Raw genomic sequence first — 27,394 nt, forward strand, 5'->3', positions numbered from 1 at the left:
GATGGCATGAGCACTGGGTGTTATGGTATACATTGGCAAATTGAATTTAAATTTTTTTAAAAAGGGAAAAAAAAGATTCAAAATTTTGTGAACCAGAGATTTTTCATAAACACACACATATACAATAGACACACACAGCCCTCAGACAAAAACTAAAGGTAAATGAATTTTATTACTGTATGTACTCTTGGGTCACTCCAAAGACCTTGTGGCAATAAAATTCAATTTGCCTCCATTTTCAGGGGAAAGTCTTTCAACCAAAATGTACCTTTTCTTTGACTGCCTAGGTTAGTCTCTGTTTACGCCAAGCATTTAATCCTGAAGGCTTTTAAAATTCAAGATTTTTAGATTAGAAAATGACTTAAAACTCCATGCAGGACTTATTCTGGACCTTAAAATATGCTAATACAATAAAAATGGACTTGGAACATTTACAACAACAGCAGTAAATAACCATATGGACTAATAATTGGAGTGGATCCCTTGAAGTTACTGAGTTGGCCATGAACATGGTTTAAGGCCATTTAAGAAATAACTTGTAGACCAGATGTCTGTAAAAGTGCTCTCACAGCATCTGTGGTTCATTATGCTAGTACATATTTAGAGATTATTGACCCCCAAAGACCACAAAAGTTCCTCTGGAGCCATGATAGTTAACGATGCATTTATCTTAAAGAAAAATTCTAGCATCGCCAGGCAGTCTATGGTGTCAGCATCAACATGGACATTCAGTTTTTATGAAGATTCTTGATACCACAAAAGGGAATGGCTTCTTCAGTGCCACTGTGGTCTAATCATATCAAACCCCGCTAAAAGAGTCCTCAGTTTACGGATCACTAACAATATTGATCAGCACAGCTCCTCTGGAACCATTATCATTTGTCATGTCGATATTGTTCCTGCTGCAATCTATTGCATTTTAAGTTGCTGCAACAGAAGAGTAGCCCGTGTTCCAGATGGAAAAAAAAAAATCTAATTTTTCTTCTATACTCTCTCCTTTCAAATAATATGCCAAATGATTATGACCTTTTATTGGAAGCAACAGAACCTATTTAAGATGATCAATGCAAAATAAGTCCTAAAACATATCTTTTCTAGTTTTTCTCAGGCTGATAATTTTTAAGATGCCCAAATGATCTTTCAATTTCCATTTGATCTGCATGATATGATATGGCCTGTATGACACATACAAATGTTACCGGGGATTTTTCAGTTACACCATTTTCCAGAATTAAAAACATGGTGTTCTGACATTTCACAAACAATCATGTTCTGAAGCCATTATCAGCCACAGGTCTTCTGAAAGTGGCTTTTTAATCTCAGAATTTCTTGCAAGAACATAAGAGAGAGTAGCTTATTATCAGCATGCAAAATACTCCCCCACATTATACAATGACTGATACTATAACTCAGATTATTATATAATATTGTGTACTTCAAATAGCTTTGAGGCTGACAGACCAGGACTAAAAAGGGGCCAGAGGAATGGGTTAGGGACTCAGCCATACAGTCACCATCATCACCTCACTACCACTGGCAGGGCAGTAACTCACTCCATGCCAGGCTCACTGATACAGTAAGGATTCAAACATGTGAATCTTTATTCTTATAAAGTAAGTGTATTGGATTATTATCTAATTTATATGTATATTTTACTCCTATTAATCCTATCTTCCAAACTAAGGTACATGTTCCTAAAGTACTATAATCATATATCCTATTACTATTTAACTCCACTGAGACTAATACCATAGATTTAACACAGTGGACTTATTTCTATTTTCTTATGTATAACAGGGATAATGTTTTATAAATTATTAATGAGCCTTACTGAAGGCATTCACCTGAGCTAGCTTAAGCATCCTTCTGCCTGGGAGGAAGATTTTGGCTCAGTATAGGACAAATACAAAAAAAAAAATCCTAAGTAATATTCAAGTTCGTAATTCAAAAATAGGATTCTGCAGAAAGACTATAGCCTTGCAAGCCTGCTACTATCTACAGAGAGGATTTTATAAATTTCTCAAGTTCTTCTTTGTATATACCAAGAGCCAAGCTTGTTGAATGCGGCTCATAGAGTTCCCTAGCAGTGTGCTACTAAATATACCCTTCCCACCAGTGACAGCAAAAGAGCGGAAGGGAGAGGCAAGAAGATTTTTTTTTAATAAAAAGTTAAAATTAAAAAACATTCCTCAAGACTGGGAAGGCTTGTAAAGAAAATAAAAAGGGGAAGAAAGAAGAAAGATTTTCCTCTCTTGTGGCTTTGGCCTGGAAAGACTTGCACTGACCAAGTGAGGGCATCAGAGAGAGCAGAGGAGGCCTCTTGTCCACACTCCTCTTTGAACATGGGGAGATGATGGTCTGGGGAGCTGCCAAAACTGTATCAGCTTGGAGCACAGCTACATCATAGCAAAGTCAGAAGTGCAGTGGGCTAAGGAGGAGGGATGTCCTGAGATTTACCTTCCCCAAGGTCTGGTTGGGGACCTTGCCAAAGAGCATATCAGAGAAGCAGTGAGATAGTTTTACAGAGAGTGGGCCAGACACTCAGGCTAGAGTCAAATGGGAGTTAGACACACACGTCCTGGGGCCCTATAGCAATAGGGAGACCAGGATAAGGCAGCTGGCCAAGCAATACCACTGGGCTCTGACCAAGCTAACAAAAAAGCCAGTATAAAAAGTGACAGCAGCCATAGATTTGAGCCACAACTGCTAGCAGGAAAAAAAAAAGAAAAGAAAAGAAAAAAAAAAAAAAACAGTGAAAAGATAGGCATGGGACATCACCCCAGAGAACAGCAGAGAGATGAACAGGGGGACCTTCACCCACATCTGTACGTGCACACACACACCACAGTAGAGGAACCAGAGGATATGCCTCTCAAAGATCTTAAGACTCTCCATTAGGTATGACATCACCAAACCATACCCCTCTCCTCATGAACCCATCATCACTGTAGAAAAACCAGAAGGGGCAGACTGTCTGAGAAACTGGGCTTTTTTACCAACTGCCTGATCACTCCTCACCTGAAAAGAGCTCATGATTTAAGCAGAGATCACTAGACAAAAATCATTCAATAGCAATCTATTTCAACAATTTTTTGTATATTTTTATTGGAGTTCTATTTGCCAACATATAGCATGACACCCATTGCTCATCCCGTCAAGTGCCCCCCTCAGTGCCTGTCACCCAGTCACCCCATCCCCCCGCCCACCTCCCCTTCCACTACCCCTTGTTCATTTCCCAGAGTTTGGAGTCTCTCATGTTCTGTCTCCCTCTCTGATATTTCCCACTCATTTTGTCTCCTTTCCCCTTTAATCCTTTTCACTATTTCTTATATTCCCTGAATGAATGAGACCATATGATGTTTGTCCTTTTCTGACTGACTTACTTCACTCGGCATAATACCCTCCAGTTCTATCCACGTTGAAGCAAATGGTGGGTATTCGTCGTTTCTAATGGCTGAGTAATATTCCATTGTATACACAGACCACATCTTCTTTATCCATTCATCTTTCGATGGACACCGAGGCTCCTTCCACAGTTTGGCTGCTGTGGACATTGCTGCTATAAACATTGGGGTGCAAGTGTCTCAGTCTTTCACTGCATCTGTATCTTTGGGGTACTACTGGGTAAATCCCCAGTAGTGCAATTGCTGGGCGTAGGGCAGTTCTACAACTATTTAAGCCATCCGGGGTCACCAACCCCCCACTGGCCCATCCATCTCCAAACACATAAATTTGAATCTGAATAGCTTTAAGTGAAGTCTCAACTTTCTCCATGTAGCCACTGACCTCACTACTCCTCATAATCTCATATGTGGCTCAGTGAATTCATTTATATTTCGTGCCTGGACCATGGAAGCAATAATTTTGTGACAGGCTACTTTAAAATTTTAATATAATTTAGGTCTGTTTCTATCTGCTGAATTTATATGTCGCGGGAAAACGAACTCACAAATTAAGAGGCTTTTAAAATTAGATGGCTCTGAGATTTCTTGGATAGGACACAAAATGCACAAACCATAAAATAATGATAAATTTTTTATCATTGGACTTCATGAAAATTAAATGTCCCTCTTCATCAAAGGACTCTATTAAGAAAATGAATAGACAGGCCACAAACTTGGGAGAACATATTCACAAAACATATGTAACAAATGATTTGTATTTACCCTATACAAAGAAATCTTACAAAAACCAACCATAAATTTTTTTAAATGGGCATGACAACTGAACAGACATTTCAAAATAAATAAATAAATAAATAAATAAATAAATAAATAAATAGTGGTCAGTGAGTAGTATATCATGATATCAGAAAAATGCAAATTAAATCCAAAATGAAATACCCCTTTGCACTCATTAAGCTGGCTAAAATCAAAAAGACTACAAAAACCAAATGTTCATAAAAATGTGGAGCATTTCTGAATGAGTACAGAATGATCCAAAATGGGACAACTACTCTGGAGAGCTGTTTGGCAGTTTCTTAGAGAGTTAAATACATCTACCCAGCAATTTCTCTCCTAAGTATTTACCCCAAGAGAAACAAAGCTTATGTCCAAAAGAGACTCATATAACAAAATTTATGGCAGCCTTACTCACAAAGCCAAAAACTAGAAACAACCCAAATGTTTATCAACAGATATAGTCATAGAACGGAATCATACTCAGCAATAGTGACATATTCCTCCAATGTAATAATACTCAGCCACAAAAAGGAACGCATTACTGATACACATGACATTGATAAATCTCAGAAAAATTATGCTCAGTGAAAGAAGCCACACACAAAAAGTATATATTACGTGATTCCATTTACATGAAACCCAACTATAGACACTAAAACTATCACATAAGAAATCATGTGGAGGATAGGGTGAAGAATGTACCACAAAGGGACACAAGGAAGTTGCTGGGGAAATGGTAATGTTTTACGTCTTGTTTTTGGTAGTGGTTACATGATTGTATACAATTATCAAAACTTATCCGGGCACCTGGGTGGCTCATTCAGTTAAGCAGATGGCTCAGTCGGCGAAGCAGCCGACTCTTGACATCAGCTCAGGTCTTGATCTCAGGCCCATGAAATAGAGCCCCACCTCGGGCTAGAGCTGGATGTGGAGCCTGCTCAGGATTCACTCTCTCATCCGCCCTTCACCCCACCCCCCACCCCCAGCTCACGCTCTATCCCTCCCTCAAAAACACAAACAAAACACAACTTATCAAACACTCAAGATTTGTACATTCCATTGCATCTTAATTATGTCACAATGAAAATATTTATAAATAAAAAGTAGATGGATATAATTCCAAAGGGAATAATGATCATTCTGAGACATTAAGACTAACTTAATAGTTCTGAAAAAAAACGTTATTATTTTTTTCATGATTATAAAAGTAATGCAGACTTATAAATAATCCCAACAATTGAAAAATGGGTTAAGTAAAATTAGATATCTGTGTATAAGTGGAAAGGTGTAAGAGATGGAGTGGCAAGGCTATTTATTCTATATACTACTTGGTAAGTTTTTAATGGTATCAGTATAGTCATTTCATAAAATGTTGATTTGCTCTACAGCTATATTAATGGTTTTGTTAATTAAGCATTATTAAGGGTTATTTGTTATCATTTTGAAGATAACATTTAGAAAGAGTGAGGTTTCATTTATCAAAGAGAATATCAATACAAAATAGTCATGCTTTAGTCTGTAAAAAGTCAATATCAGGGACACCTGGGTGGCTCAGTGGTTGAGTGTCTGCCTTCAGCTCGGACCGTGATCCTGGGGTCCCAGGATCCAGTCCCACATCGGGCTCCCTGAGTAGAACCTACTTCTCTTTCTGCCTGTGTCTCTGTCTCTCTGTCTCTCTATCTCTCTGTGTCTCTCATAAATAAATAAATAAAATCTTTAAAAAAAAAGTTAACATCAGAAGTATATACAGAAAAAAAAAGTATATACAGAAGCATTTGAGCATAGCTTGCTGAATAAAGTTAAGTTTATCAAACTAGATTTTCTCAGATTTGTCGCAAAATTTACCAACTTGAAATACGGGATAACAGTAATAAAATGAATAAATAATTTGAAATGATAGGGACTTGCAACAAAGTCCTGGCAATACCATTAAAAGGAGCCTGGTAGGAGCTAGAAACTTGCAACAACAATGAAAATAACATGGATGTCAGGCAGCCCAGGTGGCTCAGCGGTTTAGCACCGCCTTCAGCTCAGGGTGTGATCCTGGAGACCTGGGATCAAGTCCCCACATCGGGCTCCCTGCATGGAGCCTGCTTCTCCCTCTGCCTGTGTCTCTGCCTCTCTCTCTTCCCTCTCTGTGTTTCTCATGAATAAATAAATAAAATCTTTAAAAAAAAAAAAAAAGAAAAGAACATGGATGTCAATGAAAGAGAACAAAGAAATTAGGAAGAATAAAGTACAGGAGGAAAGTAGGGAAGCCAGATGAAGGGATTAGATAGAACAAAGAGGATTTTGCTTTTGTGGTTATCAGGAGGATGTGGGAGTCGATCTCACAGACAGTACTTAAAATATCTATATTGTATGTACATATATATAAGACTCTGAATGAAATTAGGCTAGAATGTTATCCATATTATATTAATCAAGAAATTCAGCAGGGCTTCCTTTTTTGTTCAAAGAATCAACAAGAGAACCCTAAGCAATTACTGTCTGTAACAGAAAAGCTTGAATTGATCTGGTCAGCACACTCCTGTCCTGGAAATAGTAAACAATATCTGATTGAGTTAGTTTTCCAAACTCACCCACCCACACCACCTACCACCATTAATCAAGAGGCATAGAGAATTCACATTCTTAAGGGGCCCCTGGGTGGCTCAGTTGGTTAAGCATCTGCATCTGACTCCTGATTGCGACCTCAGGGTTGTAAGATTGAGCCCTGTGTTGGACTCTGAGCTGGCAGGTGCCTGCCTAAGATTCTCTCTCTCCCAGGGCACCTGGGAGGTTCATGTGGTTAGGTGTCAACCTTCGGCTTAGGTCATGATCCCAGGGTCTCTGGATAGAGCCCAAAGTCAGGCTCTCTGCTCAGCGAGGAGTCTGCTTCTCCCTCTGTCCCTCCCCAGTATTCATGTTCTCTCTCTCTCTTCTCTCAAATAAATAAATAAAATCTTCTTAAAAAAAAAAAAAAAAAGATACTCTCTCTCCCTCTGGCTGCCCCACCCCCATGCCTACTTTCTCTCTCTCTCAAAAAAAAAAAAAAGGATTCACATTCATAAATAATGGAATTCAGCAAGAATTTGGTATGAGATTTGGTAGTCACTACTATGCATTTTCTTTAGAATAATAGTGAAAAATTAAATGGACTCAAACTTCACATAAGTCCAAATTTGGATTCTTTGCTAATGATTGCATGTTAATAACAAGATATGTATATTTAAAAAAATCACCAACCCCTGTTGGTACGTGGTAATATCAAACAGAATGAAGTATTCTCTTGTTTCGATCTTTTCTAGCATCTTGCTTATGACTTTGTTGTCATTTTCACTCTTTACCAGTTATTTTTTTGTTTACAGCTATAGCTATAGATCAAATTAAACTATAGCTCCAAAGATAATAGTGCTTTCAAAATCAAAATGCAAAAAAGCTTAACAAGTCTATCTGGAGGAGGGAATAGCGGCTAATTAACATTTATCATAAGCCCCATTCCTCCTAGAGAGGGATGATGCACCATGTGCAAAATGGCCTATTTCAGTTTCAAATGCGGCAGCACTCGGTGCCAGAGAGACCCAGTTCCAGAGCCAGCAGTACCCAGGTCTTTTCATGCATCACATCCTGACAGCTGAATCTGTTTGTAGAGTCTTATGCCATATCTTGTTCTTCCTCAATATCCACATGCCACAAGGACAGATTTCGCCCTTCAAAAACATTTGATCTTTTGTTTGGAAGTACATTCCATTCTGCTTTAATTAAAAACAGGTGTATCTGCAGTGAAAACTTAAAACATTTCTTTCACACTACTCATTGTCCTCTCTGATATTTGTACAGATTGATCTTGAATCCTCTCCAGTTAATCCACTAAAATATAAATGTATTCACTGACTAATGATCATCAATATCAACGGGGCATTTGATTGACTCTTTTCCCCCCCCCCTTTTTTTTTGGGAAAAAAATGGAAAGCCTTTTACCTGAAATTCTCTATTTCAATTTAATGATTTGCAGTTTCCCTTCTGTGGAGTCCTATGTCAACATACAAAATTGAAAAAAAAAAAAAAGGTAACAAATTCTATTTTCTTCACCTACTGCTATAAAGATAGTGTGGAAAGAAAATGATCCTCCAATATCTTCCAGTAGTACATATTTGTTGCACTGTTATATAACTTCAGAAAGTCTAAAACGAGGTAGTTCTGCATTTGTACCTCTAGTCTATATTTTCCCATGAGAGCATAGCTTTGTTAGACACAGATGGCTACCGTTTAAACATTCCCTCCGGTTTCTTCATAAGGCGGCTAAGATCATATTTACCTAAAACCCTGAGCTTTTTTGTCTGATGCCTGTGTAATTAACATCAGTTCTGGAAAGTTTTAGAAATAAGACTGAGCCTGCAAATTTCCACAGCCTGTCTGGCCTTTTCCCAACTTCGCCCTCTGACTTTACTAATTTGCTGACCGAAATAACAAAAAGTAATCATCCATTAAATAGGTGGGTTCTCCCCACTTAATAGTTTCCTGCCTGGTCAATGATTCACAGAGTGAACACTCATTTTTTTTCCATTAGTCTCTGAAACATGTTCTAATTTGGAAGTGTGTTATCAAAGAACAATTTAAATTATACTATTTTCACTGTAAATGCAACCAATTATTAAAAATTGGACCCACAGCAGCAAAGGGATGAAAATGTACTATGAGATGCTTTGTTGTAGAGAGGCATTTATGATAAGGATAATGAAATTTTCATAGCGACTTTTAAAAAATTGACCTCTGCAAAGAGTCTTACTGTCTTCAAGGTGAGTGGCAATAAATACACATCCATTCTCTGTTCTTTACTTTCCTTTTACAGGGCTGACTTCTTGCAAATTCCCATACTACAGCTTCCCATTCCAACTCAAGTTCTTATACCCAATTCATTTAAACTTCAAATAACTCTTCACTTCAACCCATAACATAGTAATCTTACAAAAAGTATGACCTAAAACACTGTCTTGTCTCTTCAGGATTATTGTTTACTACAGAAACTAGTGATGAAACTTCAGGAAGAACTTGGTAAGGGATATGGCAAATGGTGATCCAGATTTGAGTTAGAAATGTTAAAAGTTCAATTAAAGTGAGTTCCACTTTGTGACCTTTGAAGCTTAAGTTAAAGGAATGGGGTAGTCTTTTCTGCGTGTTTTCTTTCAGAATAATAATGAAACATTAAGTGTACTAAGACCCCAAATAAGCCCAAGTTTGGATTCTTTCAACTCAAACTTGGATTCAATGACCCTTGCTTTCAGACACTTTAAAGCATTTCTCTCCTTTATTTGGATATGTTTCTTCTCCTATTCTGAGAAGTCCCTCCCTCTGTTTTCATTTGAAAGGCAAAAACATAAAGCCTAGAGTCACTGTATTTCTCTAAGATGTTTGAATTAAATTATCTATTAAGTATCCTATATAAATTCACTCTGAACATCAGGGGATAGAAAGTATTAACAAAGGCAATAACACTAATACTTACATTTCAACAGAACTTTTGAAAATCAGCCTCTGAAGGAAGAACAAACGTATGAATGATAGTAACATAAAATAAGCTCTCTCTCTGGAGTACTCAGACACTTTAAATGAATCTATATTTATAGTATAATTAGCAATTTGATGAAATATAGTAAGGATACACAAAAGCACACCCGTGAGCAACATGTCCTCCTCCAAAGTTGACACGTTCTCAGGAAACATCCAAGTTCAACATCCAGGTTCCAAGAACACTGCCTCTCATTGGTAGCACAGGCCAATCAGTTTTATAGACCTTCTTAATTTTCTTTTTAACAACCTGTCAGTCTCCAGAAAGAGCTCTGCTCAGTTACAAGTGTATGTCAACACACACAACTCATAGTGAGCATGTTCAGCCACCAATTACTGCTGGAAATTCAAATAAGTTCTAAAAATATAGGTTATGTTCTGTTCTGAAATACTTAATCTATCTGGCACTTTTTCTGGGACATTTAATGGTCCATCAGTACAACGTGTTAGACTGTAAGAACACAGAATTAGACATAGTGCTTGCCTAGGGGATTCTCCACTTAAATAGACAAGCAACATAGATTAAACACTAAAACACCAGTGTGTGGAAGAAATAAAGTGGATCACTACCATTAAGAGTGAATGTTTATAAAACAGACAGACAATGCATAGCATAGAGGGAAATGGCAGGCTATCTCTCACTACAGACCTCGATAAGAGCAGCGGAAGAACCAAGATCATTTTTTAAAAGATAGCTGTTTTGAAGAGAGCATTAAGGATTATCAGATAGATGAAAAGGAAGATGCTCTGGACATCAGAGGTTACAATAAAAAGAATAATTAAAAGGGAAAAGAGAATAATTTAATTTCAGTTGAAACTAAAGTGACCTTAGAAAGCATTTAGTCTAATTCCCACTCCCACCCCTTTGAAACATTTTCTCTGAAATAGGTCATTTAATCTCCATTTGAATATTATTAGAAGTATGTTTATTGGATGGATGGATGGATGGATGGATGGATGGAAGAATGGATGATTTTAATGATTGAAACAGGTGATTTATCTATTTGACCAAATATATCTATTTGACGGAATATATCCAAAGTATTATTTCAACATATAATCAACATAAAGTATTGATATTTTACTTTTTTTAGACTGTCTTAAGGAGCTTGTATGTATTTTTTATACTTACATTGCATTCTCAGTTTGTACTAGGTACATTTTAAGTACTCAGCAGCCATCCGTGGCTAGTAGCTACTATATTTAATAGGACAGCTCAGTTCTAGAAAATGGTTCACAAACTTGGTTGAACATCAGAATCACAGGAAACTTTTTTCAAATATAGATTTCTAGGATTCACCCTCAGAGATATGGATTTACTTAGTTTAGGAAGGCTAGGGAGTCCTTTTTCAACCTAGTCAATAAACCCATTGATCATCAAGCTGACATTTGGGAATCACTGCTCTAAAACAACGTGAAATAAATCTAAGTCCTCTTATACATGCTGCCCTTCTAATACGTAAAAAATAATAATTAAAAAATCACGTCTCCACTATCTTTTATTCTCCAGGCTAAAAATTCCAAATTCCAAGCTCTTTCAACCATTCCTCATCTGACATGGTTTCCAAACTTTCAACTCCCTAGTTGCTTTCCTCTGGATGTACTCCAGTTTGGTTTATTTGCAGTAGTGGAGAAGTACTACAGCAGAGATAATCCAAATTAATCCTTATTTGCCTTTGAAATGTTTCTCAGTACTTTTATATGAATATGAGCATCCCTGCTAAGTGTTGAATTCACAATACTTCAAACTAAAACTGTAAACTCTCACTGTCAACAAGCATTCAGGATGTCCAGGTTCCTTAACATGCCTGTATTTCCTCTGTGCCACACTCCATCTTGGGATGGAGAAGAGCCCTCTCAGTATGATTCAGAGCACTAAGTTAAGCAGAACTACCATTCTTCCATGCCTCTCAATCCTCTTACCTTTTTCCATTACTAGAGATGAAAGTAGTAGGTGTTTTGATTTAGAAGAAGAGCTCTTTCGCCTGTTTTAAAGTTACATAAATATAAAACATAATAATGTCACCAAAAAAAATCAGATTTGCCATGAATAATTGGACTCAATTCAATGCCACAAATATTCACTTACTGATGGCTGGCTGAGCACACTACATGTGCCACCATGAGAGTTAGGATGCTATAAGAAGAAATAAGGCAAAGTCCCAAGCCTTAAAGAGATCGCAAACTAGTCAGCCAAGTATATCCATGTGACAAATTTTTATGGAGTTTATACTATATGCTAGACACCTGGGTTACACATCAGTAAATAAAACATTCAGAAATCCCCATCTTGGGACACCTGGGTGGCTCAGCAGTTGAGTGTCTGCCTTCAGCTCAGGGCGCGATCCCAGGATCTGGGATCGAGTTCCACACCAGGCTCCCTGCAAGGAGCCTGCTTCTCCCTCTGCCTGTGTCTCTGCCTCTCTCGGTGTCTCTCTCATGAATAAATAAATAAATCTTTTTAAAAATCCCTATCTTAATGGAACTTATTTTCTAGCAGGGGAGACAGATGCTTAATAATTCAAATGATATATAAGTGAATTATATAGCATGTTAGATGATAAATGTTATGGAAACTAGCAGATCAGAATAAAGGCTGTCAACAGTACTTGTCGGGTAGAGAACTAGCTGAAATTTTACTCAGTGGTGAGTATAGGCCCATTAAAAAAATTGATATTCGAGAAAACATTTGAAGGAAAGGGGAAAACACAGATATCTAGGGAGAGGAGAATTCCAGGCAAATAGCCAGTGCAAAGGTCCTGAGGCAGAAGAGTAACTGGTCTGACTGTGGAACAGCAAAGAAGCCAGTGCAGTTAAAGCAAAGTTCACAAAGATGAACAGATTATGCTGGAAAAGTAATGGGGCGGAGGGTGGAATTGTCCACACAGGTTTTTGTAGGGCATAATGAGAAGTTTATCTTTTGAGTGAAATAAAGAACTGCTGAATGGGGCAGAGCAGTGACATGGATATACACTGTGTTTTTAAAAGATAACGCGGGACCTATGCTGAGAATACAGTACAGAGGAGCAAGAGTATAAGCAGGAAGACCATATAAAAGGCTACTGCAGTAATCCGGCTGAAAGACAGTGACAACAGCAAGGAAAAGACAAGTGGTCAGCCTTTCTATGCTTAAAAAAATGCTATAGTATAGTGAGGTGGCTGTTTTCATACAGGACACTAAGAGAGCATAGAGGAAGAAACAATAATTTCACCAAAGGAAGAATTTGTAGCCAAAGTGACAGTTTAGCTGAGTCCAGAATAATATGTCAAAGTTCACCAGGAAAAAAAAAAATCAAGAACCAGAGAAGGAACTGAGATGGAGATGGCGCTGGCTAGAACAAACACAGGGCATGATCCTTTCCTTAGGGAGCGTATAGTCTCAATGGGGAGACAAGAAGGTAAGTCACTGAAGATCAGAGTCTTAGGTGCCACTGGGATAAAAATGTGGCATAGGGACATGGGACGGCAGAAATAACCAATATATGCCAACAAGATATTTAAGAGAAGAAGCCAAAGAAGCACCCAGAAATGTAGGGAAAGTGATCCCAATTCACAAAGGATCCACAGGACCATCCCAACCATTCTGTCAACATTATACTGGCCCCTACACCACTATTCAAGACTCCCTGAAATGTTATATCTGCCATCACCAGTTCTCACCTCCAGTTCCTACCAACAGTTCAAACTGGTATCTTGCCAAGGAAGGCCAAGTGTACCCTAACCAGAGCCAAGTAAAGCAATTGTATCATTTGTTCTCAGAACTACTAACACTTCTCCCTATGTCTCAAAAACTAAGCTAAACTTTTAATATGCTTAGAAAGTAATGTGTGGGGCAGCCCAGGTGGCTCAGCAGTTTAATGCCACTTTGGCCCAGGGTGTGATCCTGGAGACCCGGGATTGAATCCCACATTGGGCTCATGGAGCCTGCTTCTCCCTCTGCTGTGTCTCTGCCTCTCTCTCTCTCTCTCTCTCTCTCTCTCTCTCTCTCATGAATAAATAAATAAAATCTTAAAAAAAAAAAAGAAAAAGTAATGAATGTTTGGGTGTCTACAGAGGAGCTATGCTATCAATCTTCTTTTGTTGGTTTTCTCTATTGGCCCCTCACTTTTGAACAGTGATATAATAGGGCAAATTTTACTCCTTCCCCTCCACATTTGCCATTTATTCTCATCCCTCCCTGCATACTCTCTTGCACTCAGTAAAGCCAAAACAGCAAAACTAGAACAAAAGATGCTTCAGGGCCAGTTTCTCCTCCACTCCAGTTGACCTTCCACCTGTCCTGCCTGCCTCACGTGAAAGTCACTTCACCTTAGCTCACTCATTTCCAGCATTTCTACCTGGAAGCCCTTAAAAAATAAAAATCCAAGGAGCATGACCTGCCACTAAGCTAATTACAAAATAAAAAAATACATTTTTTTATTTTATATAAAATATAAATATATTATACATATATTTATTTAACGTATATTAAATGTTTGGTAAATGTCAGGCAGTTTCATTCATTTAATCTACTCATCAGCTCTAAGAGGTAGTACTATTTTTACCTCAGAGATCAGTTAAGTAACAAGATCAAGTTCACACAACCAGTGAACAAATTCCAACCCAACATGTCCAGCTCTGGAGCCCATAGACCTAACTAATACTGCATATCACAATGAACTTAGAATTACCTCCACCATGTCTTCCCTATATCCATGCCAGTAGAGTGTGACCTTTCAGAGCAATAGTTTCCTGTCCTCATTCCAAAACTTCCCTTTGCAGGAAAATACATGTGGTTGCCTAAGTTCCCTTATCCTTTCCCCAGCATGAAGAATGTCAGCAGAGGTGCCATCAAGAACAACTCAGAAAACACCTGTCCAAGTGCCCAGTGGCTGGCAGCAGGCCAAAGGGAAAGGAAAGAGTCATGCTTCGCTTTTCTTCCCACCTGTTCTCTCCCTAGTTCTTTTCAATTACAGTGGCCCATATCTGAGTTTCAACAAATGAGTTTATTGGTGAGACAGAAGTCATCATAACAAAAAACATCTATTAATAAACTGTTTGCTTACAAAATGAGTTTGCACATACACCTACCTCTCCAATGTCAGTGCTAACCGAAATCTAGCTGGCAAAAGATGAAAATTTTCATGAAGTTGATAAGAAAAATGCTCAAATGACACACAAAGGTACTAACTTATGACAGTCTGACACGGGTAGCTACATTTCAAAAATGAAAAATAAAAATTGTACCATTGTGACAAGTATCTCAAAATACAATAGTTTTGTGTTAAAAGGGTAAAGAGAATGTCCTCACATGTTTTTATAAAGACAAACACACACACACATAAAATCAACCCCTGATTTTACTCTACTTGTTCTTATAATTAACTCATAGTTAAATGATCACCTACACTTTGTCATATATACACTAGGACATAAAATTTTCATAGTGTTTAGCTTCATTTTTTAAGATAAAGTCCTAAATTTTCTTCTTCACTATTTACAACTAAATTTCAGTTCCTGTTTTACCTCCTGTATTAAGTTATGTGAACATTTCCTTCCTCCATTATACTGTGTGCCCCATCCTCATACACAGAAGTGCTGCAATAAAAAAATTTTAATTGAACTGAAGTAAAATCAATGGGAGCCATATCACGCTGTAGGGCCTGTCTAATACCTAAGTTATCAGTTAGCAGATATCGAATCATGGAGAGATAATAGAACAAGAAAGAGGCTAAATATCTGCAAGATGGGGGTCCAACATGAGGATAAGGAACCAGTGGGAGATGAAATAAAGCCAAAGAAAGATAGAGGCTCTTCACTTTAGCTGGTATCTGGGTGTACCTCAGCCATGACATTCAAAGTCATCCACTTGTCAGAGCCTGTCAAGATTGCTCCAACTCTTCCCAAACGAAACCTAGTTGACATCCCACAGAGATCCCTGGCACTTTTGAGATGAGACTTCTGGTTATGCTTGCCTCTGCCCACAAGTATGATTACCACACTCGGTGGATGCCAAACACCACCATCCACTTGGTGGACGCCAAACACCATGCAACACCATTCTACTTTTAAAATATTCATGCTAATTTTCCTCCTCCACCTCTGTGCTAGCCTTTGGGGGAAGAGGGTATATTTTTTGAAAAATAAATACAACCAAAAAGCCCAACATTTGATTTTGTTCTGTTTGCTCTCTGAATGATGTCATAGCCAAATGATGGAAAGAATTTCTTAAAGATTCGGCATGTAGTATGAAGACTCTGACTTTACACTTCAACTATTTTGTCACAAATGCCTAACATAAGTTTAACTGATTAGTTCAAATTTCCAACAACCCTACAAATACACTGTCATGCATAGTTGAGAGACGGTTCAAAAGAAAGTTTAATTCAGTTACAAAATAAAATGGATGCTAATGCTTAACATATATATGTTTCCTATGGCTGCTGTAACACATCACGTTAATGGCTGAATCAACAAATTTATTATCTCACAGTTCTGGAGGCCAGAAATCCAAAATGAATTTCACTAAGCTAAAATCAAGGTGTTTTCAGGGCTGTGTTTCTCCTGGAGGTTCAAGGAGGAAGATCCATTTTCTTCCTTTTTATGGCTTCTATGGGCTGCCCACATTCCTTGGCTCATGACCACATTCCAACTTCAAAGTCAGCAATGCTCAATAACTAATCAGGTCTTTCTCTTGATGCATCACATTAACACTTCTTCTCCCTCTTCCATATTTAAGATATCCTTATGATTACACGGGACCCACTCATATAACCCAGGATAATCTCCATATTTTGAAATCTGCTGATTAGTAACCTTAATTACATCTGCAACCTTTATTTCCCCCCACCCCCTTACCAAGTGATATATTTACATGTTCTGAGGATTTAGTATATGGGTGGTTGGGAGATCATTATTCAGCCTACCACAGCTTGTCTTTCACACCCAAAGATTCATATCCAGCCCACATGGAAAGTACATTCACTCTATTCAAAAGTCTCAGTAGAATATCAGCTCATGGTTTAAAATCGGGTCTCAATCTTAGCAATTCAAAAGTCCCAAATGCCATTGTCTAAATGAGGCTTTGGGTACAATCCATCCTGAGGCACACAATTCCTCTCCATCTGTGAACCTGTGAAACTCAAGACACAAGATATCTGCTCCCAAAATATGATGGTACAATGGACATGGGATAACAAGTTTAGACATTTCCATTCAAAAAGAAAGAAAAAGGAAGTTAAAAAAAGTAGACATCAGACCTGTGCAAATTTGAAATCCAGCTAAGCAAACTGCATTTGATTTCAAAGTCTGGGAATCATCCTCTGTGGCCCCTGGATCCATGCTTTAGGATCTCAGCTCTGTCTTCTGGGCTCTCAGTTCTGTCCTATTGTTCAACCTTGTTTTTTCACGAAAGGTGATACATGTTTGCAGGTAAGTAGATTAATCAGCTTGTATCTTGCTTATAGAAGTGCTGGGATCCAACAACCTTCTTTCATTACATCCTCTCACTTCCATTTTCATGCCCAGCCAGATGTGTTTTTGATGGTATAATATTCTCAAGAACCGCATAGGTCTCCCTTATGTATCATGGTGGTTTACTCCATTAGACAAGAGGCTCCTCCACAGGTATTTCCTGGATAAACCTATCTCTTTAACCTGCTTCTGCTGAGATGTTTGAGGGAACCCATGAGTTCCATGTTTGATTTCTTCAAAATGCCCTTTATATGACTGAATCCTCTGACCTTACTTCTAAGGCCCTCCCAAAAGGTTTTCCAGCCACACCATTGGCTTTATTTCCAGAGCAGGCATTCCAGGTAGTGAATCTCCGAATTTAGCATCCTTCGCAATATGAGAGGCTGAGAATTTCTCAAATATCAAATTCTGAGCTCATTTTTGCATAATAGCTCTTTCTTCAAACCACCTCTCTCCTCTCACTTCGTACTAGAAGCAGCAGCAAGAAAAACCCAGGCTGCACCTTCAACGCTCTGCACACAACTCACCTTGACTAAATACCTCAGCCCATGTTTATCAGCTTTACTTGCCACATAACTTCAGGATGCAATTTAGCTGAGTTTTAGCCACTGCATGGCAAGGATCCCCTTGCCTCAGGTTTGCAATAGCAAACGGATTTTTATCTCAGCCCTCACTGGCAGTGTCTTTAATGTCTGCATTTTTACCAATAGTCTGTTTGTGACAATTTAGGTGTTCTCCAAGGTGATTTAAGTTTTCTCTACCATACTCTTCATTTTCTTCTGAGTCCTCACGAGTAGAATTGCCATCATCCATATATCTCAGTCTATTCAAGGCAATCTGGGCTTTTTTCAGCATGCTTTTCAGAACTCTTTCAGTCTATACCTATTTCCCAATTCCAGAGCCACTTCCACATTCTTAGGTGTTTCTTACAGCAGCCCCCACTTCCATGTATTAGTTCCCTTTGGTTGCTCTAGCAAATCACCACAAACTTCGTGGCTTAAGTTAAAACAATTTATTATCTTACAGTTCTGGAGGTCTGGATTTTAACCCAGTTCTGAGTTAAAATCAAGTGTCAGCAGTGCTGGACACTCTAAGGGAAAATCCATTTTCTTGCCTTTTTTGCCTTCTCAAGACTGCCCATATTCCTTGGCTACTTTTATCTTCAAAGCCAGCAGCAGCATGTCTAGTCATTCTCTCATTGCATCAGTAACACTGACCCTTCTAACCTCCCTCTTCCAGATCTAAAGGACGTGGCCTGCCCATATAATCCAGAATAGTTTTCTTACCCGCAGGTCAGTTGATTAACAACCTTAATTTTATGTACAATCTTAATTCCCCTTTGACACAAAACGTAACGTAACCTCAGGTTCCTAGGATTAGGACAAGAATATCTTTGAGGACCATTTTCTGCCTACCACAATGCATTTTTGTATAATGATAAATTTTCAATTCTCCTCCATTAAAGTGGCCTACCATGTAAAATGGCCTACCTTGCTCTGCTCATTCATGTCATTTCATATCACAACCCTGTTTCCATTGCTCTGAATTTCTTGCATTTTGTTAAATGCACAACACTCATTCCCGGCTCAGGATCTTTGCTCATGCTGTTTCCTTAGTCTCTGTGATTCTCCCTCTTTGTATCCCTGTGTCCTCTCTTCTCCAGACTCTCTTACTACGTCCTTCAACTTTCAGCTTAAATGACTCTTCTTCAAAGACAGTCTCTCTGACCCTATGATCTCCTAAACTAGAGTACAGATTCACATTGCACTCTTAGTTTTTCCTCATAGCATTTATCTTACTGGTGATTAAGTTATTATCTGGGCAATTGTTTGTTTAATGACTATTTTAAGACACTCTGAAAGTAAAATTCTAACTTATGTCTTTGCTTTCTGCTAGCAGAATAGGATTGCACAACAAAAATCTATTGAAATGAATGAACATGTCTCCTTTAATCCTCATAAGAATATTAATTTTATGATTGAGGGTACTCAAGTTCAGAGAAATTGAGTCACTTCACCATAGTAAAACATCTAATGAGATTCCACTTGGGTCTATCTGGTTTCTAAGTCCATCTCCTTGTCACTGTGTTATTCTATTCTGTTGGGGTACCAATGACCATTGTCCCTAAGTCTGTGGATGTTCACTGGCCATCGTATTGACAAATACTCATTGTAACCTAACCTCACTTTCCTTAATGCAATTACTTTTACCTACTAAAGTCAATAGCCCACCACCAAATGCCCAATTTCAGTCCTGTCTTTAAATACTGATGTAAGAGTAGACTTGCGGACATTTTTTTTCCTCTTAAAATCTTTTTCTTTTTAAGATTTTATTTATTTGAGAGAGAGAGAGAGGGGAAAAAAAGACAGTGAGTTGGGGAGGGCAGGAGAGGGAGAGATTGACTCCCAAGCAGACTCCCTGCTGAGCACACAGCCATCTTGGGCTCCATCTCAGGAGCTATAAGATCTTGACCTGAGCCGAAATCACCAGTTAACCCAGTGAGTCACTCAGGGACCTCTTCCTTTAAAATACTTAAATTTTAAGGTTCCTTTTTTTTTTTTTTTTAATTTTAAGGTTCCTAAAAAAGAACTACCAAACTTATTTTCAAATTACCAACTCAGGAAAAAAATATGCTTTGATTTTATCTACTACTCTTGTGGGGATTAATGGCATTATAAAATCTGTGAATACCTTAGAAGAAATTTTTTTAAACCAACAGATGAAACTATCAGCTTTGGGAACCTGGCCAGACAAATTGTTAAAATCAAGGATCTAAAAATCCTGCTAACGTTGCTAGAAAGTCCTGGAACTGTACTTCATATGTGTTTATTCTTGGTCTCTCATGTACAGAGAAGAAAGAATATTATTATGAACATTATCTTTACAAATACTTCCTAGATTTAAACAGGTAGATATAATTCTATTTATAATTGCACTAGCACTTACAATTTCAGACCTCTTTATGAGCTTTCATAGGTCTTTTTCATTGTCAGCATTCAGGCCTCTATTTTTTTTTTTTTAAATGTAAGTGTATTTTTGTGGCTATGAGTCAGACTGCAGCTAGAAATACTTAGAAGATTTTGATGTAGATTCCAAACTGTTGCCTGGATACTTTTCCTTTTGAAAATGATTATAATTGGCACAGATAAAAAGCCACATTTATTAAGGGATGATCTAATTTAGCATCTTCTTACTTCAATTTCCAATGCAGCTACAAATCAAACTTCAACAACCACAAAACAATTTTAGTGATACCATGATAAAAACCAGGTATGACTTTGAAATATATTCCCATTTGCTTTCATTTTACATATATAATAAAATATCATTATTAAGTAATATATTCATATTGCAAAACAATTTACAAAAATTACTTATGGTTTAAAAAGTACTGAATTGAAAGCATCTTAAGTATCACTAAAGAGAATAATGAAGTAGCCAAGAGGAGAAATACTAAATGAGCAAAAATCACTGGAAAATCATATGCTGAGATTTCTTTATTTTCAAGCTAAGAAACAAAAGAAGATGGTTATACCACCACAGAAGAAATTTAATGGTTCAAAATCCCTTCCATTTATATAGAACATATCTGATAGCACAAAGCAACTTATCTGATAGGTTTATATGAAATCTGAGAGCATCTCACAGGTTTTGTAATTTGTTACTATCCTACTATGACATCTCACACACTATACAAAAATATCTGCAGCACCCTCAATTCACCATAAATCAAATTCATAAAATCTTCAGTCTGAAAGCTTTGGTCTCTCTAAAACCCATGGAATCCCCATGAAGCAGTAGGAGTCAGAATTGACTTTTTACCAATATTTTCTAATAGCAGAGAAAACACATTTCCAAGGTAACGCAGAACTACCAGGCAGAGCAAAATATCTACCTGTTGTCAACTGCATAATCTAAATCTTCAAATAAGAGAAGTTGTTAGAGCATCAATAAATCAGTAATAAATGCCTATTGAGAACACAGCAGGTAGCAGATACTTGCTGACTGACTGGCAATATGAAATAACGTTCCTAAGTTGACAGGAAATGAAATTTTACATCTTTAAATCTAGAAAGCTATATTTGTTAGGCATTTACTCTGTCTAAAGGTAGGTCTTGGTACCAACATGGACATAAAAACAATTCATCGATGTACACTGATATGTAGTTACAATGGACAGTTCGTTTCCAACACGATTCCTACCTCGAAGAAGTAGCAATTTAAATAAAAATGAAAACATTCCTTTAAAAAACTTAACCAGGAAAAGGTATTTGTGCCTTGAGACTATTTCCTAGAAATCGTCTAATTGTCTAGCACGAGAACACAAAATGTACAGTCCTCAAGGTTTCTAGTTGTGACAGGTCAGGTACTCTTCAGAGGAAATGAACATCCCTAGTATAATTTAAAGGACCTTTGGAAATTTTAAGGGCAATTCAACACTACTTGTTTATTAGGAGCTTTGGCTTCTGTAAAGCTTTCCAGTTACTCAAATTAGCAGTCGTGAAATAACTTTGCTTCCAGTTCACAGAGATTAAAAATCAGAGATTAAAAAAAAAGAAAATAAAAAAACAGAAGTTTAACCCTAATGACACCTCTACTTATTTCACTTTGTGAATTTTGCTGACAGTCTCGTCTAATTCCATTTATTAGATTCGGTCATTGTTTTTAAAGGATTCAATATCCGGGCTGTGCATCCTTTCCCCCAAAAAAAGACCTTTAGGTAAATAAAATATCATCACAAATAGGTGTCACAATAAAAACATTTACTGGGCTCGCCATAATTAACCCAGAAAACCACATTTTAATTTTTTATAAGAGTAAACTTGTTTCAAATAAATGCAACACATGTCTATTTCCTCCTTTTCCCATTGTATAAGCTTTAGTGTTACTGTCCATGGTGACACATACTGGTTGTGGCAGGCAACAGCACCACTACAGAGACATTCAAGTTTTATTTTATGCCTAGTTCTTGGTCGCAGATTTGCTGAAGTGGTTTTATTTTGCATATCCAGCTCTTTAGTAATTATGAATTGCACTTCTCTTGAAGCCATGGCACCAAAATCACAAACGAAAAATCTAGGTGGCTGGGGAGGGGGTGCTCCAGTCAGTCCATCAGATATGTTAAACCAAACTTCCTTTCTCTTTTGCATTCATCTATACTTCACCACATGTAAAACGAATCTTTCTGTGTGTGTTTAGCTACCTTTTGGAATCTCATATTCTATCTTTCCACAAATCAAACAGTATTCAAAGACTTTGGTAGATCAAAAGTGATGGCTTGATGCATTGGAATTTGCTTCTGACTACACACTTAAATATAAATTAAAATGTAGACTTTGTGCATGGCCAACATTCAGTGACTTCAATCTAAAAAAAAAAAGGTTCTATGATATTGAGCGTCGGGTAACGGGGATACAAAATATACCTTTGAATTAAAATGTATTTGAAAGATGCTCAAGATGATATTTAAGAGGATATTATTCTCTTTCTCTTGACATTGATAAAGTAGGATCATGATCCTTCCATGGGGAATCGTTTCAAATCTAATATGTTTGGGATACACAGCAGACAAAACTATTGAGGACTTATTCGTTTGTCCAGAAAGCTAATAATCTACATAAAGAAATTCCTCCCCACCAGGCACCGCTGTACCTGAAACTTTCAGAGAGCGGTGTCCTACTAAGATTAAGCTTTCCTATTTTCTCCCTAAATCAATTTCACCCAAATGAGGCGTTTGTGCTACAATTCATTGTTCCCCAGACTCTCAAAATCAACCATCTGCCATCGGAGTTTCCGCACAGTAATTAAGGAACTATCCATTAGAACTGGCGAGAGTGCAAAGTAAGGAGGAGGGGGCGGGAGGGGAGGAAAACCCAAACCCCTTAAAAAGAGATGGAAGGGGTGTGCGTGCGTGTGTTTCAAATACGTCTCAGCTCCAGACACCGCCATCCGTGGGCCACAGAGAAGTTAGGAGCAGCTGAGGCCAACTCCCCCGGGGTTACCCCAAGTGCAACCGCGCCGGGCACTGGGCACGCGCTCCTACCTTGAAAGAGAAAGGCTTTCGTCCCATTATGCAGCCCAGGGACCTGGCGCACCCCGGCCGTGGACTCCCCGAGTCCCAACTCTGTGAAGACGTCGATCTGCAGGGAGGGGTCCACACCGAGCCCCCAGACTGGGGGGAGGGTGGCGGGGGAGGTGGAGGGGAGGGGGCATGGAGGGGCATGGAGGGGAGGGGAGGGGAAGGGAGGGGAGGGGAGGGGGGTGGAAAGAAAGAAAAAGCTCCATCAAAATCCACGCCTCTTCCTCCAGGGCAGCGAAGAACCGCGTCGCGGGGACAGCGCTGGGGCCCGACGAGGGGAGGCGACTCCCTGCTGCACGGCGCACAGCCTCACCTGAGATCAGCAGCCAGGCTTTAAATAGCGGAGCGCCCAGTCCCATTTCCGTGACCTACTTTAAGCCCCTCTCGGTGCAAAGTTCCCCCCACCACCCCCTCCTCGGCTCTCGGCCCTCCGAGCCTGGACTAGGGGTGTGACCCGCCCTGGCGTCTCCAAGGCGCGCGCAGCAAAACCCCAATCCCAATCCGCCCGCCACTCCGAGCTTCCCACTCCAGACCTACTTCGGGGCGCGGGGAAAGCAAGGGCTTCCCCAGCCGGCTCCGGGGGCCCCGAGGCAGGGGGTGGGGTGGGTGGGGGGTGGGGGGGCATCCCCCTCCCCGCGCCCCCAGCTCTGGGCCACTCACCTGCTCCGAGACCGAAGATCAGACAGAAGGTTCTCAGCAAGACCCGAGGCTCCATGGTGTGGATCTGCTCAGTCCATCGTCTCCCTCTTTAAAAATAAAACATTAAAAAAAAAAATAAAAATAAAAATAAAAAGATCGAAGAGGTTCTCGGAATCAAGCGGGAAAATAACGTCCGTGGCTCCGGCCGCTGCCTCGCATTTACTGATTAGTAGGATGAATACGACTTGGTCGCCTAAGAAGAAAAGGGGAGGCCCCCCCAGGCACGTGAAGAACTTGGAGCCTCCAATGCGCACATCGTTCCCGCACGCAGAGCCCAGGCGCCAGCGCAGGGGTGGGGGGGGCAGAGGGAGGGGTCGGCTCGCTCGCTCGGGGGCTGCTCCGCCGGGGGATTGGCTCCGGAGCTGAAGAAAAGCCGCCCAAGGCACGCACACCCCACGCCCGGGGGGAGGGAGGTGGTGGGGCGGGGGTGGGGCGGCCCCCGCAGCCGCGCGAACCTGTTGTAAAGGCAGAGACAATGGAGCGGGCGGCGGAGACGCGGGGCAGAGCGCGCTGCCCGGCGCGGGAGGGGCAGTCCCGGGGAGGCGGGAGGGACGGCGGGGGGGGGGCGAGGCCTCGCACCCCCGGGCCTCCCCTCCCCAGCCGGGGCTCCCGGGGGCTCCGGGCCCCGGAGCTGCTGCAGCCCCGCCCTCCCCTCCCCCCCTCCCCCGCTGACCTGGGCTGCGCCAGCCTCCTCTCGGGATCCAGGGCTGTGAAATCGAGGGGCTAAGTTGGCGGGCGGTCTTTGCTCTCCCCCCTCGATCTCGGGCGCGTGTCTTGAAAGACGGACGGAGAGAGAGAGAGAAGGGACCACCCAGGCGCAGACGGCGAGGCCAGGAGCTGCGCTCGCCCGCGCTCTAGGCGAAGGAGGGAAGCCGGCGGGGACTGCAAGGGGAACTGAACTCCCTCTAAGGGGCAAGAGGAGGAGGGCTGCCAGGGCGAGCCGGACTCCGGAGGTGCGGCGGGAGCCAGTGCAGACTGGCGAGCCCCGGGAGCCCCGGCAGCCCCAGGGGAGAGGCCCCCGGCCCGGGGCGGGGCGCTGGAGAGCTCTGCTCGCGGAGCGCGCACGGGGAACTTCTCCTGGAACTGCTGGACAGCTCCGGGACCTCGCGCGCCCCCTGCCAAAGGACGCGGAGAACCCGGCTCTGGCTCGCCGGACGAGCACAGGGCAGGAGACAAGGGCACCAGGGCCAGCAGGCTTACCCTCACCGAAAAGGAGAGACAGATGATGGGTAGGTAGATAAGTGGATGGATGGATGGATGGATGGATGGATGGACGGATGGATGGGTAGATGGATGGATGGAGGATGGATGGATGGAAGGATGGATGGATGCATGGATGAGGATGCATAGATGCATGGAGGATGGATGGGTGGAGGATGGATGGACGGATGGAGGATGGATGGATGGATGGAAGGATGGATGGATGCATGGATGAGGATGCATGGATGCATGGAGGATGGATGGATGGATGGAGGATGGATAGATAAGAGAAAGAGAAGGAGCAAGAGGAAAGAAGAAGGCAGAGCCTGAACAAGAGACAAGAGCCACCCCACTGTTGACCACACTCAAGCATGCTCTACGCACCCTTCTCACCTAGGCGCTGGGACCACAACAGTGAGGACATTTGAGATCTAATTCTCAACCGGCAAAAGTATACTTCAGCTCATTTGCACATAATATTTTTCAACATAGCCTTAAAATTTTGAGGTAAATTTTGAATAATGACATTCAATGCCCATACAGAAAGGAGTTTCAAAAGTGACTTAAAATGTTAATTGCTCCAGAGACCAATCGAGTTTCTTAAGTTTCCATCCAAACAAGTAGATTCTGAATTCTCTAACAGGACCCTACATAGCTAGTTATCAAAAATGGAGTCTGAGTCTCCAGCAGAGAAATATGTACTATATTATACCGTAAGGGGATAAGGGGGACATTTTTAGCTCTACCACTGGAATTTTTAAGGAAAAAATCAGAATCTGGAAAATTTTTTCAGGTTAATTATTAATTATCTCTCTTTATCAAATTTTTTCCACTTTACTTGGAATTTTATAAACTTTGAGAAAGAAATAAGCCAGTACTTGATGAAGTATTGTTTTATGAAATTTCCTAAATTTTCAGAACAAAATAAAATTAACCTAATTGAACCGAATTAATTAATTCAAAGGAAATTAGCCATCAAGAAGTTAAAGATCTTTGTATAGCCGTACATCCAAAATATTGGATTGCAATTAGTATCTACAAAAATTACATTAAATAATGGAATTATTTAAAATTCTACTGGAAGATAGAAATAAGAAGGAAAAGTAACTATACATGTATACACATATTTACATGAGAAGGTCTCCTAACCTACAGGTACTCAACCAAATCACAGAATCAGCATCTCTCTGGTGCTCACTTATTACATGCTGAAAGCGGTAAGCTTGTCTCTAGTTCCCTCCCACACGCACTCATGCTCGCTCCATAAGAATGGTATTTTGTACCCAGAATTATTGCAGTTGAACCTGCCACTGTAATTATGTGACCTAATTAAAGTTATAGAAACCATTGAAATATCACTACAGACAGAGCGTGCTATTCCTATTCCAAAGTATAATGCTTTGGAAAACTGTAAGAAAGGGGAGTCATTGTATTAGCTAGGGCATGGTTATCGACCTGGGCAGAGGTCCCCAACTTCAGAGCTATGGACATTTTGAGGTTGGAAACTTCTTTGTTAGAACTATCCTGTGCCTTGTAGGATGATTAATAGCATCCTTGATCTCTACCCACTAAATGCCAGTATTTATATACTCCTTTTATCTACATGTCTCATAACTATATCTTTTTTGTTTAGTTTCTTAAATTGATGCTCTAGGGAATACAATATATACAACTTTTCACCATCTATTCTAAAGTCTATATGCTACCGCTTCAGTTGGAATGTAGAACTTTACCAACACTTGGTCCCTTTATCCTCATCCCTTCATGTTGTAGTTGCCTTATATATTAAATCAGCGTACACTGAAACTTCCTTTACACAATGTTAAAATGTTTGCTTGCAGTCACTGTGCTAGAAATAATAATGCCCTTTCCCACCCTCCAAAACTACATGTCCTAATGACTAGAACTTGTGAATATTATATTACATGGCAAAGAGACTTAAAGTTGAGGATGGAATTAAAATTTCTATTCAGGCAACCTTAAAATAGGGAGATTATCCTGGATTGTTTGGGTGTGGCCAATATAATCACAAAGGTCCTTATTTGTGCAAGAGGGCAGCAGAAGAAGAGTTTACAGTAGTGGTAAAATGAGAAGAATTTGTTTTGCTGTTGCTGCCTATGAAGACGGAAGAATACAGAAGGGCTATGAGCCAAGGTATGTGGGTGGGCTGTCTTGAGAAGCTAGGAAGTACAAGAAAAAGGATTCCCCCCTACATCCTCCAGAAAGAAACAGG

At 40.0% G+C, this 27,394-nt stretch overlaps 1 protein-coding gene across 4 annotated transcripts in view; it reads right to left on the reverse strand.

Annotated features, from left to right (window-relative positions):
* Positions 1-27,394, reverse strand: part of NELL2 (neural EGFL like 2) — a 378,038-nt gene that overhangs the window by 299,839 nt on the left and 50,805 nt on the right. For 3 of the 4 annotated variants that reach the window (XM_041736868.1, XM_041736866.1, XM_041736865.1), the window contains 2 exons: positions 23,923-24,008; positions 23,227-23,355 (listed from right to left, as the gene is read on the reverse strand). In XM_041736868.1, coding sequence (XP_041592802.1) covers positions 23,227-23,355; positions 23,923-23,977 — 184 coding nt within the window. In that variant the 5' untranslated portion in view covers positions 23,978-24,008. Of the gene's footprint in view, positions 1-23,226; positions 23,356-23,922; positions 24,009-24,634; positions 24,925-27,394 lie in introns of those variants that run through there. The other variant, XM_041736869.1, reaches the window with a different exon arrangement.

Source organism: Vulpes lagopus, chromosome 21 (assembly GCF_018345385.1).
Source record: "Vulpes lagopus strain Blue_001 chromosome 21, ASM1834538v1, whole genome shotgun sequence".
In the NCBI taxonomy this organism is placed as follows: domain Eukaryota; kingdom Metazoa; phylum Chordata; class Mammalia; order Carnivora; family Canidae; genus Vulpes; species Vulpes lagopus.